This window comes from Epinephelus fuscoguttatus, linkage group LG6 (genome assembly GCF_011397635.1).
Source record: "Epinephelus fuscoguttatus linkage group LG6, E.fuscoguttatus.final_Chr_v1".
NCBI lineage: Eukaryota > Metazoa > Chordata > Actinopteri > Perciformes > Serranidae > Epinephelus > Epinephelus fuscoguttatus.
Window position 1 is genome coordinate 7,605,166 of NC_064757.1, and position 17,409 is coordinate 7,622,574.

Sequence of the window (17,409 nt, forward strand, 5' to 3'; positions counted from 1 at the left end):
ACAGGTCGCCAGACTATCGCAGGGCTGCCACATAGACACAAACAACAATTCACGCCCACATTCACACCTACGGACAATTTAGAACCATTGGCACTGTATTACATTTTTTCATACTGGAGGCTTTTATTTTGTATTAAATGAAACGGAAGTGTGTTGCTTATTCTCCTGAGCTTGACAGTATGTCAGTTGTGGCACCGGTCAGTTTGCAGAGGAAAAGTGGACGCGCAGCAGAGGACTCATCATGGCACCACTGGGACTAAAAGCCATTGTTGGAGAAAGTAAGTTGATTTTTTTTTATTAGAATATTTGTCCTCTCTTTAAACATATTGGCATATGATACACATCTGATTTAATGATTGTTATTACAAACCTGTGTAAAGTATTGTATGAAGTGCATAAAGGGCTATTCCCATTACCAGACCTTTAATGTGAAATATAAGCATCCCGCATTATGTAATGTTTGTGTTTAATAATGGTTATATAGGACAGTGCAGCTCCTGGTGACACTGGGTTTTATCTTTAGGAAGTTCGATGCGCAAACGACGCACTGACTTATCCGAGCGGTGCGTCCCGCTGGATGGTTGTTTCTCCAGACTTTACTCTCAGTGAGATGAAGAATATAAATATGCATGTGTTCGATGGTGTCCTGTTAGACTCTGATGGATGTTCCTACCCTTTATTGATCCATTATTGGTGCTTGTGTGACGCATTAGAGCACGGAGTCCTGGTTTGGTGTAAATCCTGCCTCACTAATCTTTGTCTGTGCGGATTAAGCGCTTTGACATCATTCTCAGAGGAAGAGGAGAGGACTCCGACTCCAGCAGCCACAATAACAACTCAACAAATGTTTGTTTTCACTGTCAGTCTTATGTCAGCATCAGTAGGCTATACGCACCAGTCCTTTACTAAACATCATGTAACCATTTACTATCTTGACATGCACACGCGTCAGCTTTGTTTGGTCTCACACAAACCACAAAGCTCTCACGAGACTAAAGATGCGCAAACTGCAAGCCTTCCTTTGTAGCATCACAAAATCTTGAAATGAGAGGGATCATTCCACGAGAGTAAAAAGCTCGTTTACAATGGGAATTATTTAATGCTACAGTTTTATATATTAGTCTCAGCATTCGATTAAATTGTACCTCTTTCCAATTAAGGATTCTTTTAGGCGTTTTAATAAATAAATGATAACTAATAGCTTTGGTTAATTATTCACTTTTCTAGAAAACCCTTTTTAGATAAGTTACAAGACTGTATCAAGAGGACATTTCTTGTGTGTTCCACCACTGGCTGATGTTTATTTTTTCTATTTGGTAATACTGCCGTTATTAATGTAGGTAAATAAATGTTAGGGTGAAAGCATTTTTTATCTGCTATGACTTCTTAACAGGCAGTAGCAGTCAGCACATCCCCAACAAACAGAATGTTTTGCCTGTCTGTTTCTAGAACCTGCTACAGATGCTTTTAAGGAAACATGGACTCACTTGGCTTTTGGCTGTAACTAAAGATTATTTTCATCATCAATCAATCTGCTGATTATTTTCATGATTAACTGATTAACTAAGTCTACAAAATGTCAAAAAAAGTGAAAAATGCTCATCACAATTTCTCAAAGTGACATCTTCAGTTTGCTTGTTTTATCCAAAAGGCAGTCCAGAACCCAAAGACTCTTCATTTACCATGATAAATGACAAAGAAAAGTAGCAAATTCTCTAATTGAAGAGGCCTGAAACAACAAATGTTTGACATATGTGCTGAAAAATGACAAAAAGAATTATTTGATTATCAAGAAAGTTAATGTTGCAGGTCTGCTTAACTGTGGCTGATGCAGAGCTGTTTCATCTGATCAGTTTTACAGTTATGAAACTGAGGCAGGTTCACTGTAAAAATATACATTTCCATGCCAATTGTGTTCTGGTCCTACAGTCCAACGTGTGTTAACCAGAAACTAAAGCAGAAGAATAAGAAGGCGTGTCTTCTGGCATCAAGTTATTTTTCTCTAAACAAGTGCTGACATTTTAAGGTACAGGTTTGTATAAATTTAACCTGAACTTAAGGTACAGCAATGACTTCATGACACTGTATCATGACTTGATGACCCTCTCTTTGACCCTCTACAGGTAATAACACAGGTCTCAGTTGAAGGCTCTTCTCATTTCATTAATGGTGTAAATTTCCAAACAAATTTGCAATCGATCAAACTGCTGTAATTAGCAGAATATGGGGACTTCAGGGCCCTGAGTGCCCACTTTACTCTGTTAATCCAGTCTTGTTCCAAGTGTCTGTCAGTTAAACAAACTGCTCCAAACGGTGCAGCTTCACAAAAATGTTTTAAAGATTGAATTGTTTCGCATAAAAATAAGTGAGATAATCTTATTCTGTTTGCAGATGCTTTGCTTTTTCAAGACACATGTCACTATCAAAGAATATTACACTGAAAAATTGATATGTATGTTTTGATAGCTTAAGGTAAGATAATGTTTCTCAGAGACAGTTGGCTGGTGAAGGCTGCAGTAATCAGTGTTTTTTTTTTAATATTTACAATAGATCAAATAACTATGTGTAGTTTGAAAGGAATTTGAAAACCCTGAAAATCTCTGTGGACACAGAGATTTATCACCAGCTCTGCACTTCTCCTCAGCTATGAGAAGCTTTTCAACATCCTTCAGCTCATTTTTTGGTTTTAAGAAGATGAATGTTACTGTTGTAGTTCAGTCTCACTGCTCTCATCAGCCTGGTTTCAAACAGCCACGGGCACCTGTTTTCACTGAAAGCAAGAGTAATATTCACTCAGCTTATCCATGGTTTGGTTTACACCTACCCCTGAGAGAAATATTTGTGCCTTTAGTTGCTAAATGCTCCACTATGTTCACCAGTTAGTCCTTAAGTTCGCCTGTTACATGTAGTGTGCAGTGTTTGCCTACATGGAGCCTATTGAAATACCAAGAACATTAAAAACACCCTTTAGTACCTTATTTCTGTAAAGGTGTTAGATATATCTTGACACCTGATGAAGTACTAAAATTAAAACTCATAGCTAGACTTAATCCAATAGGGATTGTGTCTGAGAGCCATATTGTTACATCAGGCATGTCAACCCAGTCAGCAGAAAACACGTTAGCTGGTTGAGCTGGTCTTTGTATTCATGTGTAGTTGCCCTTTTTGCATTTTTATTGTTTGTAGTAATGTCATTTTGTGTTAATTATTGCTTGTTTTAGAGCTGTTTTTTATTTTTAAATTTTATTTTATTCTATTTCATTTTTTGCATTTGTGTTCTATCTTGTCTGTCTGTAACTTATGTTGCTGCCTGCCTTGGCCAGGACCCTCTTGAAAAAGAGATTTTTAATCTCAGAAGTTTTTCTTCCTGGTTGAATAAGGGTTAACTGAATAAATAAATAAAAGTGTTGGTAATGTATGTTTCTGCAAACCACAGGTACATTACATTTCTATGTTATTATACAGCAAATATCTTGAAACTTAAGGTTTCTTTACATTTTAATAATGCTGTGGGTATTGAATGTGTAGGTACAAACAACACTTGGTTCTGGTTAGGAAAAGATAAAGTTTTGGCTTAAGTTACCCGCTTTTGGTGACACAACTCCAGTCATAAATGCGGCAATGTCCCTATAAAAAACAGCCACTTTTTGGGCCACTATCTTGGCAGGAAATGCAGAAATGCTTTGGTAAAAAACAATTGTTTTTTTTATGCCACTACCACCACATCTGGAGCCTAAAAAACTGCTGAAAACACAGCAATGACTCACTAAATCACAAGCAGTTTAGTTGTTTGTTGGTCTCGAACAGTGGTCAGCAGCATGGCAGCCATCTTGCCCACGTGTCATCCTCTATCTCTTGATGACAAAGTCAGCTCATATGCTATGTCACTTTAGATACACTGATGTGATACGTATGAAATGTACAAATGTACATTTATTTGCACTTTGCAGAAACGTACAATACCAACATTTTCTTCTGGCAACTGGACTAGGTGTTTCCTGGTATACAACGTTTATACCGGGACTCAACACAACATTTGCCTTGTTCTAGACCTCTAAATCTCCATGGTATTTCTTATGATGAAATGAAACAAAATGGCTATGTAGTCTGATTGTCAGTCTCTTATCAAATATGCAACCTGTGTCATAAAAAATATGCTTGCATACAAGTATTTTTCAAATTCTCTTGTCCACATGTCAAAGCATCCTAAGTCAAAACACTGAATCCAAATTGCTTGAGCTGGTTGCCCAGCACTTTGTATAGTGACTTGCTTCAGCTTAAAGATTTCAGAACACAGTCTTTTTCCAATTTCTGGCGGTGTTCCTCTGGATTCTGTCTTGGGTCCCTTTCCATTTATCATTTCCCCTCTACCTCTTGGCCAAATTTTTAGGAAATTCATCATTCAATTTCACTGCTATGCAGATGACACTCAGGTCTATCTATCCACCAAGCCTATCTCCACTTTCCCTGTAAAATATTGTGTTTATTTTAAGATCTTGCTTCTCATTTTAATGCCCCTTACAACCTAGCCCCACTGTATCTTTCTGAACTCCTTCATATTTGCACACCCTCCCTGTACTCTCAGATCCTCTTCAGCAATCCAACTCACATCACCATCTGCCCACTTGATTCCCAAGGGATCCAGAGCCTTCTGACCTTTTAACCCTGACTCTGGAACTCTCTTCAATAAGACATTTTTAACACTGATTCTCGCTTCACCTTCACATCTCTGAAAAACCCACCTTTTCAAGCTGGCATAGTCTGATCTTGACTCCAGTAGTGACACACACATCGAGATTTGCACTGATGATAGCACTGATAGTTTTTAGAATGATGATTTTTACAGTTGTCTTATTAAGTTGTTATTATAACTGCTTTGTTGATTTTTATGATGTATGGCTACATGGCTGCTTGTTTTTTGTTTTTTTATGGTGTCCTTGAGATCTTTGAAAGGTGCCTATATAAAATCCATTATTATTAGTAGTAGTATTATTGTAATTGCTTATAAATGCAGCATTTTCCATCACGGTTATCATTAACATAACATTTTTATTGAATATATGTGCAAAATTCCGCTGCAAACTTGTTTCACTTCTGGTTAGCTGGTTGAACAGGATTTTAAACCTTGGGGATATTTCTCATATGTTTAGTCAAGATAATGAGATACTAACTCAAGTCAGAATTTTGGTTTAGCCTGACTATTTTGATTCTGATTATGTATCACAGTTTTGTGACTGCAGGTTTTTTTTCTAATAGTATGTTGTAGAAAAAAAAAACTATTCTAAATGCCATGTGTATCGGTTTGTACACGTCTCCCTGTTTGAAAAGAATGTTATGTAGATTTGCAGTCCCGTCTCCTTGAAATTATGTTTATATATAACTAATTTGAAACAGCAAATATGTTTTGAGAACTAAAAAAATGCAACTGTTAAGTTTAAAAAATAATACTGACAACATATTGCAGGTGTTTTTCTGCCTAAATAGGTATTCTTGCAATATATTATCAAATCGTAGTGACAACAGCATTATTTAGTTTAGTTATTTAGGTAGTTATGATGGGCCCCAGACAGACATATTGTCTTGTCACATGATCAGAGACTTGACATTGGATAACATACATATTACCCGGCAATCATGATTGCATATCTCTATATAACAAAAAAATACCAAAGAAAATATGAAAATGTAAGAAATTGTTAATTTAATTTCATAATTTTAATTGTTGATTTATATATATAGAATAGGCATTGAATTTTGTTGCAGATGCTATTGGCTGTTTTACAAAAAAAGAAAAAAATAAACATGACAGAGATGGGTTTGACTTTCTCAAGTGCATATATAACAAATTGCACTGTTTTTAATTTAATGCAAGTTCTTCTTTGATAACAAGCATATTTCTAAAGGTAGCAATAGCTCATAAGGGCCCATTCCTCAACCAACAAATTGTTGGAGGGCCCGCTCTCTCTATATGCTTTGTTATAATATTTAACTGAAATCAGGATCTTTCCCTAACCTTAACCAAAGTGTGTTTGCTGCCTCAACCTAAGACAGGAGTCTGGTCATGCGGGACATGAATGTAATGTTCAGTTACCTGACAGAAAAGTTGGCTCTGAGCATAATCTAGGCAGTGATTACATTGCCGCAATGTAATTAGGACAGCAGTTTAGTAACGTAGATACGTAATGTCTAAGAGACAGAGTTGCAATTTAAGGACTGTTTGTTCATACAGTATGAACACAGGGTGCTTGTGGCAGGGTTGGAAAGGCTACAGTTACTCAGACAGTGTTGTAACTAATGTCTCAATGAAAAGAACAATCTCCTTTACTATCATGTCTGCTTTTACTACAGTAAGACATTGTGTTTGCCAGAGAAGAAGAGCTGATCCTCTACCTAGTCAGAGCTAGTTGGTGTGATAAAACACAGCATTATAGACCTGAATTAGACAGATCTATCTGCCACAGTAACAACAGTCTGTTGTTGTTTATCCAGCATGCGAAAGCTTGTGAAAGCTTGTCAGGTGGCGTTCCATTCTCTCACTAACACTTCTCCTTAATCCCGTCGACCAATTGGATAAACAGGACCATTCACATTTACTGTCACAGCCAGCTTTGCTCAGAAAGCAGGGTCTGATGACTGATCCACCTTTGTGGAAATGTTTTATGATAAATCATACAAGCTTGTCCTTAAATCTGTGACAAACAGAGAATTTTTTTTCCAGTTTCACCTTATGTCATTCACAATTATCATCATTAGCCACACAGTTGGCGTACTATTGCCATGTGGTCCCAAAGTCATGGTAATGTGTTTATGACACCGTAGGAACAGCTCTCAAGTGAAATGTCACTGTGGCTCTCTGTGGAACCAGGACATGCTGACTTATTTTGGATGATGAGTGCTTGTCTGTGTATTTATCTGCATGTGTGTGTGCGAGCCAGTGATGCTGCTTCCCCGTGATGTCACATCCGCTGACACAGAAACGGCCCAGAAATAGCGGTGGGGAGTGGTGGACGGGGTAAGAGGATTGGGAGGATTGGCAGATTAGAGACAGTGATTGCAGTGGGCCCGTCCCTCCCAGCGCTGTGTACCTTCATGTTCAGTCTGACAGATACAACAGTTGCTTAAACCCCCAGTGGGAAAAATTTGGATATGCTCCTCATTGACACAAGTGACAGGCTGTGAAATGCTTGATCCTGTCTTACATTAGTTTGATTCACACATTTAAAGCTGACACATCTCCCTGTGCTATTCCATCTCTGATAGGTTCAGCCCTCCATTATTGATTATATTGCAGTATATGGTATAATGTTATTGTTATGATGAGGATGATCCTGTTTCCTCATCAGGGATCATGTTATTTCTCTGGTCCCTCTGTTTCCCTGCTGTCCAATTGCACAGCAGCTGTGTGGGCGTACATTGTCCCTTGTGGTAAAGGATGTCAAGAGATTGCATGCATGTGGCATTTTCATGCCTCTGTTCCCCCGATAGCCCTCACCACAGACATCATGTCCTCTGTCCCATTCTTTGTCCCATTCTTGTAAATGCAATATCTCAAAAACACTGTAAGGGGATTTATTCAAATTTGGCACAAACGTCCACTCGTACACAAAGATGAACTGATGAGGTTTTGGTATGTTTTTGGCCATAACTTCAAAATTCATATACAAATTAAAACAAAATTCACAGAAATATCTAATACGATAAAAATGATGACAGTTTATATCCAAAAGGTCAAAGGTCAGCTTCACAGTGACATAACAATATTATGGAAATACTCTTTTTTTTCTCCTCAAGGGGATTAATAAAGTACCTACCCACCTACCTTTTCTGGCCATTATTTAACACCATAACTGAGGAACTGAAGGTGATACATTTGGTCAGACACTGAACTGATGACATGAATCTTGGGGGTTCACCTCGAAATTGTGCTGATTGTATAAATCTTCTGTGCTGCCAGGTTGAAAATGTGTGTAAAGCATCTGTGTTTTAGAATGTGTTGCTTCTTTTCAGCAACATCCATATCTGAGGCATTGTCCTATGTTATGGTTACATATGAATCTGGACAGACATGGATGTAAACTGCAACTTGACTGGTTCACAAAGGCATACAATTACAAGGGGGTAAATCTAGTTTTGTACTAGTGTTCACAATGTAAAGTTGTTATTATCAAAGCTGTCACATTCAGAGCTCAGTATCCAGATGTTTTCTGTACACTCTTCCAGTGGTAATGAGAATATATTTGGATATACTTAACCACTATCCAGATATCTCAGAAATAAGCTTTTTTTTTCTTTTTATTAGAGAAACAATATCAATATAATGTTTATGCTGGAGTGTCTGTTGGCACATGAGTGAGAATAGTCACACTGCAGCAGCTATCCCTTGATGCGTAATTATGGATCCTATTGTGTGCTGTGATTAGCTTATACTCGTCATGAGCACAGAAGTTTCACACAGGGGGCTGGGGTACAAGTTATGTGTGAGTCAAAGTTGGTTTGTTATTTTCGGACAGAGTTTTTAGGATGTATAAAGTTGCTGAATGTACACTGTGTACATAAGCTGTAGTTTAAAGAACTGCTGAAAAGACATGTTCGTGTTAACATCATATTTTAATGTTGCCACTGTGTTGGCTAGCCACCTTGGCTAGGTGCACCCAGGCCAGAATACCATTGTTGGCTATAGACACCTACTAATACCATGTGCCTAATTAGTCTAGCTTTTTTTGCAGTATGACATTATAAAATGAAATGATATATTGTGCTTCCATAGTGCATCTTTCTAAATAAATTAATACTTACATTCCACATACTAATTAGTAATTACTGATGAATACATACCCACAGTTTGGACAAAACAAAGAGATTATTTTTGCTTTACATTGAAACACCCAACATCAGAATCACATTAATTTGCCCAAAATAAATAACAAATAATTAATTTGATAACATATTTTAGTAACTTAAATCAGAGAACTTCAAACTCCTAAGAAGCCCCTCTGCGAGATTGTTTGGACTTGGACTCTGGACCAGAGTTCATGTTAAAATCAGGCTGGCTAATCAAACTTTTGCTTAACTGGTAGGCCACTTCTGCTATGTGATAGCCTTTAAAATCAAATATCAATATCTGCAAACAATGCCTGGGTTTTTAATTTTGCCTCAATATGCATTTTACAGAATGGTGTCTTTGTAAAATAATCTGAGCTCAAAGGTGTACTTGCTGGGTTTATAGAGCTTTCAACCTCATATCATTTATGTCTTCAGCGAATGGAGCTGGCTTAGGTGCAGTGCCAGTTCTATCCTTGGTGGCACCCTAGGTGAGACCTGGCTATGGGTCTATTAACAAGTGCCTACTAATGCCACTATTGTGCATATTATGAGAGAAGCAATCAGGCAATTTCCATAAAGTGAGACCTCTCAGTAGTAATTCAGCTGACAGACTTTACTCCGAATGTCCAGAGGAAATGTGGTTTGGACATTTGCTTAATGTAACAGAAGTCAGACACTATACAAATTTACTGTCATGATTTGAATAATTAATGTAGGTACCTGTTGCATGTAAAAATTGCACCATACAAAAAAACCCCCAAAAAACTGGAGACTGCAGATATTACACACGTATTCCTGCTGCTGGCAGCCACAGGTATTTAGCTGATAATGAATTTAGAGAGGTCTGAATGAGCACCTCAGCCAGATGGAAACACTTGTAAACATAATCTATTGGCAACACGGAGGGTACTTTTTGCCTCAGCAATTTGCATGTATTACCATGCTGTTGTTTTCTCTGCTCTTTATTTCTTTCTCTCACTAGTTGAACTGTTGTGAATGATTTTATTATGTGAAATCCAGGTTTTATGTGGATGTCTTCCTTCTTTACAGAGATAATGAACAATGTCATCAAGAAAGCAAGAGAAAAAGGAAAATGGAAGGTAACAATTCTGTTATTCTGATCAAGTTTGGCATCATTTTTCATTGACCTTGACGCTGAATATGACTAAAACCATGTGAGATAACAACAAAAAAATCCCTTTGAAGCCCTCGCTGTGTGTAACTTTGTTATAGGTGCTGGTGGTGGACAAGCTGAGTATGAGGATGATTTCCTCCTGCTGTAAGATGACAGACATCATGTCAGAGGGAATCACCAGTAAGTACCACCTAGGTCACCTCAGTTCACTTTTGCAGCTTTGAAACCACTTTAATCAACTTTAGTGCAGGTAAATTTAATTAGGTTCAGCTAGAAGGATCTATTAACACCCACCACCATGCTGATGATTAATTTCTAGAATGTTCAAGTGAAACATTTATGGATAACCATTAATTATATTTGTTCGCTCTAAGTCAAGGACAGGTCTGTTTCTTTGTGCTGGGTTTTGAAGGAAAGAGAAGTTATTATAAGTTGGTGAGCCTAGTTGCAGTCTAATCTAGCTGATGAATGAGTATTGATTTTTGTTTTCCTGTGCTCTCCAGTTGTAGAAGACATTACCAAGAAGCGTGAGCCTCTGCCCAGCATGGAGGCCATCTACCTGATCACACCCTCAGATGAGGTAAATGATACAACTCCTATAATGACTTCTATGGCGCACTATTTAGTATAATCTGTTACTGTAGTCTCACTGGCTTCCGTCATCCTGCAGTATTTTGCCGTGTTGTCCAGCAAATGAGGAATGCGACTTTTTGTCATTTGAATACTTTAAAATACAGTTCCTGTGGGTTTTATTGGTAGTTTGGTTTATAAAGATCCTTTAAATGTCATGTCATGATAAATTAAGAAACATGCTGTGTTTTTAATAAATATTCATTTTGACTAACTTTGTAAAAGATTGAAGAATTGTCCAAACTGTTGTTCCCTTTTAACTTAGTTCACAAGCCAAAACATTGTTCTCTGCTGTCTTAGTCTGTTGAGGGTCTGATTGATGACTTCAGAGACCCACAGAATCCAAGGTACCGAGGAGCTCACGTTTTCTTCACTGACAGTGAGTAAATCCATTCTACACCAACAATACTGTAGATAGATGGAATATCTGGGAACTCGAAGTTGATCTAGACCCTTTGCACACTTGATGCTGTTTGAAATACACAAATCCAGTTTTATGTTAGGAAGTGCGAGTTACACAAAATGTTTAATAGTTAAATTACTAAAAAATTATTTCAAAAACCTTATTCTTGCAGCGCCTGGTGTAAACATCCTTGAGCCAGGGTAGAGTAGTGTCTATTGTATACTCAGCTTAACGAGTGCTCTTTGCTCTTGGGGTCTTTGTTCTGTGCTGCTTCCTTATCAATTGTACAGGAATATAAATTCCTCAATATTTGAGGGAATAGCTGAAATTTGCTCAGGTGTCTGAGGTAAAACGATCCCTGCCTTGCCTTTCTCACCACTGAGTCAGTATGCAGTACCCAGGTCAGGCCCTCAGTGATGTGGATACCAAGGTATTTGAAGCTATGCACCCTCTCCACTGAGGACATGTTTATATACAGGAGAGTGTAGTTCCTTGGCCGCTTCTTCTCAAAGTCCACTATCATCTCTGTAGTTTTGCTGACATTCGTGGAATAGGTTGTTGTCCTAACACCAGAGGGTCATGTCCTCATTTCCCATTAAAAAAAAAATAAATAAAAATAAAAAAACCCGCGTGCAATGCAGGGTCTCCTGAAAAAAGGGCCGAACCTGACTCAATTTTTGGCAATGCAATGCAACATCATCCAGGAAGGTCCTACACTAGCCATTTTAATACTAGTAAGCGCACATTCCTGGTAGATGTCGTTTGTTGCCTTCAGATGGCGTCATGTTTACCATATTCATGATAAGAGTCGTCGTAAGTTGAAATTCATCTCCAAGTTCAGGGGCCAGTTGAACAAAGCTCCTTAACTTTGCTTGTTAAGTATGACACTTTCGTCTTATATAAAATACCTCACCAATAACTGACTGTGAAGATCCCGCTGGATAAAACTGCATAGCAATTATTATTTGTAAAGGGGCTGAGAGATTGCAGCTTTGGAAAGCTGAGTGATCCAACCCCTGACAGTCACAACCATAATGACACTTTCGTCTTATATAAAATACCTCACCAATAACTGACTGTGAAGATCCCGCTGGATAAAACTGCATAGCAATTATTATTTGTAAAGGGGCTGAGAGATTGCAGCTTTGGAAAGCTGAGTGATCCAACCCCTGACAGTCACAACCATAAATTGACTTCCAGTCAAATGTTTAGTGCAAAATCAATTGCTCATCATTAAGTGTGTCCATATAACCTCAACTCGGACTTAGGATGTTTTGTGCAACTGGCCCCAGGATTTGTGACATGTTTGCTTATGTTTTTGAGGAAAGGCGGAGAGAATGGATGGTGGGTGGGATGCTATTTTATTGTATTTTTGGTCGTATGGAGTCTTTCCTCATAATTGGATAATATGTCAGAGGAAAATGTTGATACTCCCAACTGTCTCATCTTTTTTCTCTGTCATTATGCCTTTGCATATCCTGCATTACATTGCCATTATAACCCTGCAGCATTTTAAAATTCTTCCCCATAATACTGCAATGCACTCTGCAGCATTTTAATGTCAGATAAACCTTCAAATTCACAAATCTGTCAGACAGGACTTCTGGATCTGGAAAACTATTTGGCATATTTGGTGAAACTGTCACTTTATGCTAACAATAGTCAGAAGGCTGAAAGCAAAAAGCATGCCTAAAAGAAACAGTTAAACTGAGCCTTTGGTAAAAAGGATTTTGATTTTGGATTTTGATCGAAAGGATTCAAAACTAATGCTGTCGTTAGTCTTCTTCTGTCAACTTTTCTTTGCTGTTGTTGGTAAAGGGATGATCATTTCTTTTCCATTGCTGGTGGTTGTTTCTCAGCAATTGCATTTGCAAAGCTAGATATTGAAGATATTGATCTCGACTGAATGAGGGCTCTTTCTGGCTCTGATTGGTAGTTTCTATTTAGGCACTGTGAATTCTTGAAGGTGTCTTTAGAAGCATTAGGAGGAGCCAGAGGAACCTGAGTTTTTCACAGATTATCTGTCTCACGTACTACTGTCAGGATACAGAGACAGTTTCAGCAAACATGACACCTGAATTAAGCCACACGGCCCCACCAACACACCCCTTAAACCCAACACTGTGGGGTCCTGGGTCAGGTCCCTGAGGTGGGTGTAGTGTAATGCTGGTAACCATCAAACTGTTCTTTATGTGTGAACCTTATTTTCTCTTCCTAAATTAGGTCAATTTAATGTTTTTCGATTTAACAAAGTTAGAACATTTGAGATTAACATGACGTTGGCATTCTTTTATCCAGCTACTAAGTATCTCAGTAAGTCACCATATTTTTCTGTGATTCTCGACAGCGATCCCAGACTTGCTGTTTGGACTGTTGACCAAATCCCGCGCCTCCAAAGCCATGAAGGCCTTGACTGAGATCCACATCGCCTTTCTGCCCTATGAATCTCAGGTAAAACATCGTCTAGACTGGGATTAGACCACGGAAGCTGCTCATTATTGTCTTGCTCTCATATGATGGTTGTGGTTTGGAAGTATTTCAGTCTACAGTGTATAAAGAAACCTGCCTCTCTCTTGTTGCTTTGCATTGCGTTTGTTTTCATTGTGAAATGTAGTGTAGGATATTCTTATTGCATTATTTGAATGGTGTGTGTGTGTGTGTGTGTGTTTGTCAGTGTGTCTGCACCATACATCATCACTTTGTAACTATAAACATTTTGGAGGAGGATAGATATGGTCTATGTTTTTTTTTTTTAATCAGTCAATCAATCAAGGCTGTCTGCAGCATATGTAGTCCTTTCATGAGGCCTTGAATTAAAGTCCTGGCTGGCACACTAAGAAATTATCTGACAAAATGGATATCTACTCATCATCATTTTTGTTGCAATTCATATAGCAAACCTAGTACCTCATACAGGCCTGTCACAATAATTACTTTATCGACTTATTGCACGATTTACAGGCACTACCTTGATCATTCGATATTCATTCAACTTCGATATTGTCCAGTGTATTCAAATGTGTATTTGTTTACATAAGAATGCCACCAAAGTTTTAGTCAACATGACGTCAAAAATATCAGCAGGGTTTTCCTGACTGTTATTAGACTTGGGCGCAAGAATACTTTTTTCATATTAAAGTTTTAATGTCTGAAAATTCTTAAGAATTGAAAATTCATTGCTTTTTGAAAGGGTGTACTTCCATTTTTATGCTATCATATCATCATTACATCAGTGTCATAAAATGATCTCAAAATGGCAATAATATAGTTTATCTTAGAATGATATATTATCCGACACAAGTAGTTATTGTGACAGGTCTAACCTCATATTCGCCAAAAATGGCATTACTTTTTAGAACAGATTAAGTCACTGTGCAAATAGATATTGTGTAGGTGCAGTGTATTTCAAGATAAAACCTGGAGCAAACTCACCCTTAAAGTCCACATTCAGGTCCTTATCTCAAAATCCAACATATAGCCACTGGTTAAACAATTAATCCTGGAAATATGGAGAAAATTGTGTTGGATTGTTCATACAACTGTTTGGATACAAAGAAGATATAATACAGACACATGGTGACATTTATAAAAAGATTACAGAAAGGGTAAGAAACAAGAGCAGTCAGCTCCAGAGACCTGCGTTGGGTATTATTCTGTGCAGGTTCAGCACTTCATAGGCTACCACACCTTTCACAATATATTGATTATAGCAGGTTTAAAAAGACTTCAGCTATTTTAACCATACTGTTATTATTTGTGTATAGTGTGAGAGCAACATCTATCCTTTTAACTTTAAACAGGTCGGCATCCTTGAAAGTATTCCTCTGCAGAGCTGCCTCAAATTAATTATCTGTTTACCAAGTGGGGGGACAACTTTGCAAGAAAAGGCTGAATTAAAATAGATATGTGGAAACAACAGGTCTTGCACCCTGTATTAAGCCCTTCACCCTATGATACTGTTCATCAATAGAGGGAGGAACAGTGCTGAAGAGGATCAGACCAACAGTGTTTTGTGCTGGATCAGCTTTAGCCCTCAATCCTCTGCTGTTGTCCTGTAGTTCTAATCCCGAGTGGGAGGGACACACCATACCAGCCCTGCCCCCTGCCCTCCTCTCATCCCTTTAGCTGATTGGCTGACAGGACCAACGCTCGTACTCTGCAGCCAATGGGAGCACACATAAGATGTGTGACAAGAGAAAGCACAGGGATTGTTATCATGTGATAGTCAGTAACAGATGGGAGCATGTACACGTGTGTTTTTAAGTGAGTGTGTGTGGAAAAGGGTTTAATTAGTGTCAGCGTTCAGGTGCCAGTGCCAACATTTATAGAGAGAAGCCTCTGGTGGCAAATATTTTGACCTTTATTATTTTGCCTTTAAACATTTTCAAACCCAAATTATTACTATTTACTCAATGATTAAAATAAAACACCATTGAAATAATCGTCAATCACTAAAACTCTTCATCAGAGCTGGGTATAAGAAAGTATATTAATGTGTACCTGTGCCAAATACAATCCATCCTTGCTTTAGATCAGTTGAGGTTAAGGTGTCCCCACAGACAACCAGCATAGCAATATTCAATTTAAATGTTGGGGTCCAGAATTAAGTTGAGATTCAACCTCATGTTGTCTGTCTGTCATGTCCTCTGTGTCCAGGTCTTCTCCCTGGACAAAGTGGATGCCTTTCAGGACTTCTACAGCCCCTTCAAGGCTGATGTGAAGAACAACATGTTGGAGCGCTGTGCTGAGCAGATTGCCACCCTCTGTGCCACACTCAAAGAGTATCCTGGCGTCCGATACAGAGCGTGAGACCAGCAAGGACAACACATTTCAACATTCTGTTTTTGTTTTGGGTTTTTGTGGCAAATTTTTAATATCATTGATATAGCATATGAGTGATAGAGGCCACATCTAAGTTTCACAAGACCAGACCTCTAATCGTATTGACATGAGAATATTGCACTCCCGTTGCAGTTGTGAATTCCAAAGCAAACATTTTGATTGGCTGCAGTAGCTGCATCATACACAGCAGGCAACATTTATTTCATTTTGTTCTCTCTGTCTGATTTTGTCCAAAAGGAAAAATCTAACAGGATGCTTACACTACAGCTGTTTTTACAGTAGCTCCAACCCAGTCAAAAAATGTTGCCATTGTACCTTTCTGCAAACCATGGGTATGTTACATTTGCACTTTACGTTTCAACGGTGCTGTAGCAAAGTGTTTTTCGGTTTAGCCACAAAAGCCACTAATGGCAAGGAGAAGATCACATTTTGGCTAAAAATACCCCCTTTTCGTGGCATTATACCTGCTTGATAAACATAGATGGGTGGCTAAAAAACATCAACGTTTGGTGCCTAAAAAGCTGCTAGAAGCACAGTGATGACTTCCGAAATTAATGCTGGTTTTGTTGTTTGTTGGTCTCAAATAGTAGTCTGCAGTTAGGCCTGTGTCTAAACTATCCACCATTAGGCTAGTAGCTCACATGCATAGTACTATACATTCTCAAGAATGGTCTAATTTAGCTCAAAGTCCCCATGAAATGGAAGTGCAAGTGTCTTTAGCTTGTGTACTGTGACGTATTTCCCAGTGACATGGTATATTTGCCTCATGTGCTGTTACAAGAGGGATTTAAATCAAATCCTTTGCATTTTTGGACTGCTAAAAAGTACAGAGGGCAATACAGAAATAAAGTGAAGTCTGCTGCCGAGCAGATTGTTGGCTCCACACACATCTCCTTCACCATTAGATCAGTGACATACGATAAGTTAGACACTGCCTGCACTGTCTATGTTTATGCCCCTGAGGAGGATGAGGGAAAGATGAATGAATTAGATTTCAGTCACATTGTTTTGGAAATGAAAACAAGGTTTTTTTTTCCCACTGTTATCCAAACACACATATCTTCCTGTCTCTCTCCATATTATTCTCTTAGCTACTACAATCCACAAGCAGTGAAATTCAGTTTCATATGACCAGTCTGGCTAGTAGATGCCCAAAGTTTCATGTGATTGGATGAACTTTTGTGAATGCCACTGAGTGCAGGATGAGTCATCGCACATTTGAAACTGTTTTACTTGGTTTAACAGAAAGCGAAAATACAGGGATTTTGATGTAAAAATACTCTGATACTGATTTTTTAGATATGTATTTGGCATATAACAATTGCTAAATGAATAATTTAACAGGGAAACAGAATTACAACTGGGGAAATGTATATTTCATTTCATGGGTACTTCAAATGCAGAGTGAAGCAGGCCTTAGACTGTTCTTAGTTTCTAATTTACCCTGTTACTCAGTTAATGTAAGCTCATTACATTTCTTCCATGCTTACCCATTTTTATCATAAATTTAAGAAAATTATAAATTTTCATTTCCATAACACTAATTCCATTGGTATAAATCCACAGTCATGTCATT

General features: G+C 38.1%; 1 protein-coding gene across 2 annotated transcripts in view; it reads left to right on the top strand.

Annotated features, from left to right (window-relative positions):
- Window positions 1-215: 215 nt before the first annotated feature.
- Window positions 216-17,409, top strand: part of stxbp1b (syntaxin binding protein 1b) — a 35,313-nt gene continuing 18,119 nt past the window's right edge. For both annotated transcript variants that reach the window (XM_049579889.1, XM_049579890.1), the window contains exons 1-7: window positions 216-278; window positions 9,874-9,923; window positions 10,057-10,138; window positions 10,462-10,538; window positions 10,889-10,967; window positions 13,339-13,442; window positions 15,648-15,796. In XM_049579889.1, the coding sequence (XP_049435846.1) occupies window positions 242-278; window positions 9,874-9,923; window positions 10,057-10,138; window positions 10,462-10,538; window positions 10,889-10,967; window positions 13,339-13,442; window positions 15,648-15,796 (578 nt within the window). In that variant the 5' untranslated portion in view covers window positions 216-241. The remainder of the gene's footprint in view (window positions 279-9,873; window positions 9,924-10,056; window positions 10,139-10,461; window positions 10,539-10,888; window positions 10,968-13,338; window positions 13,443-15,647; window positions 15,797-17,409) is intronic.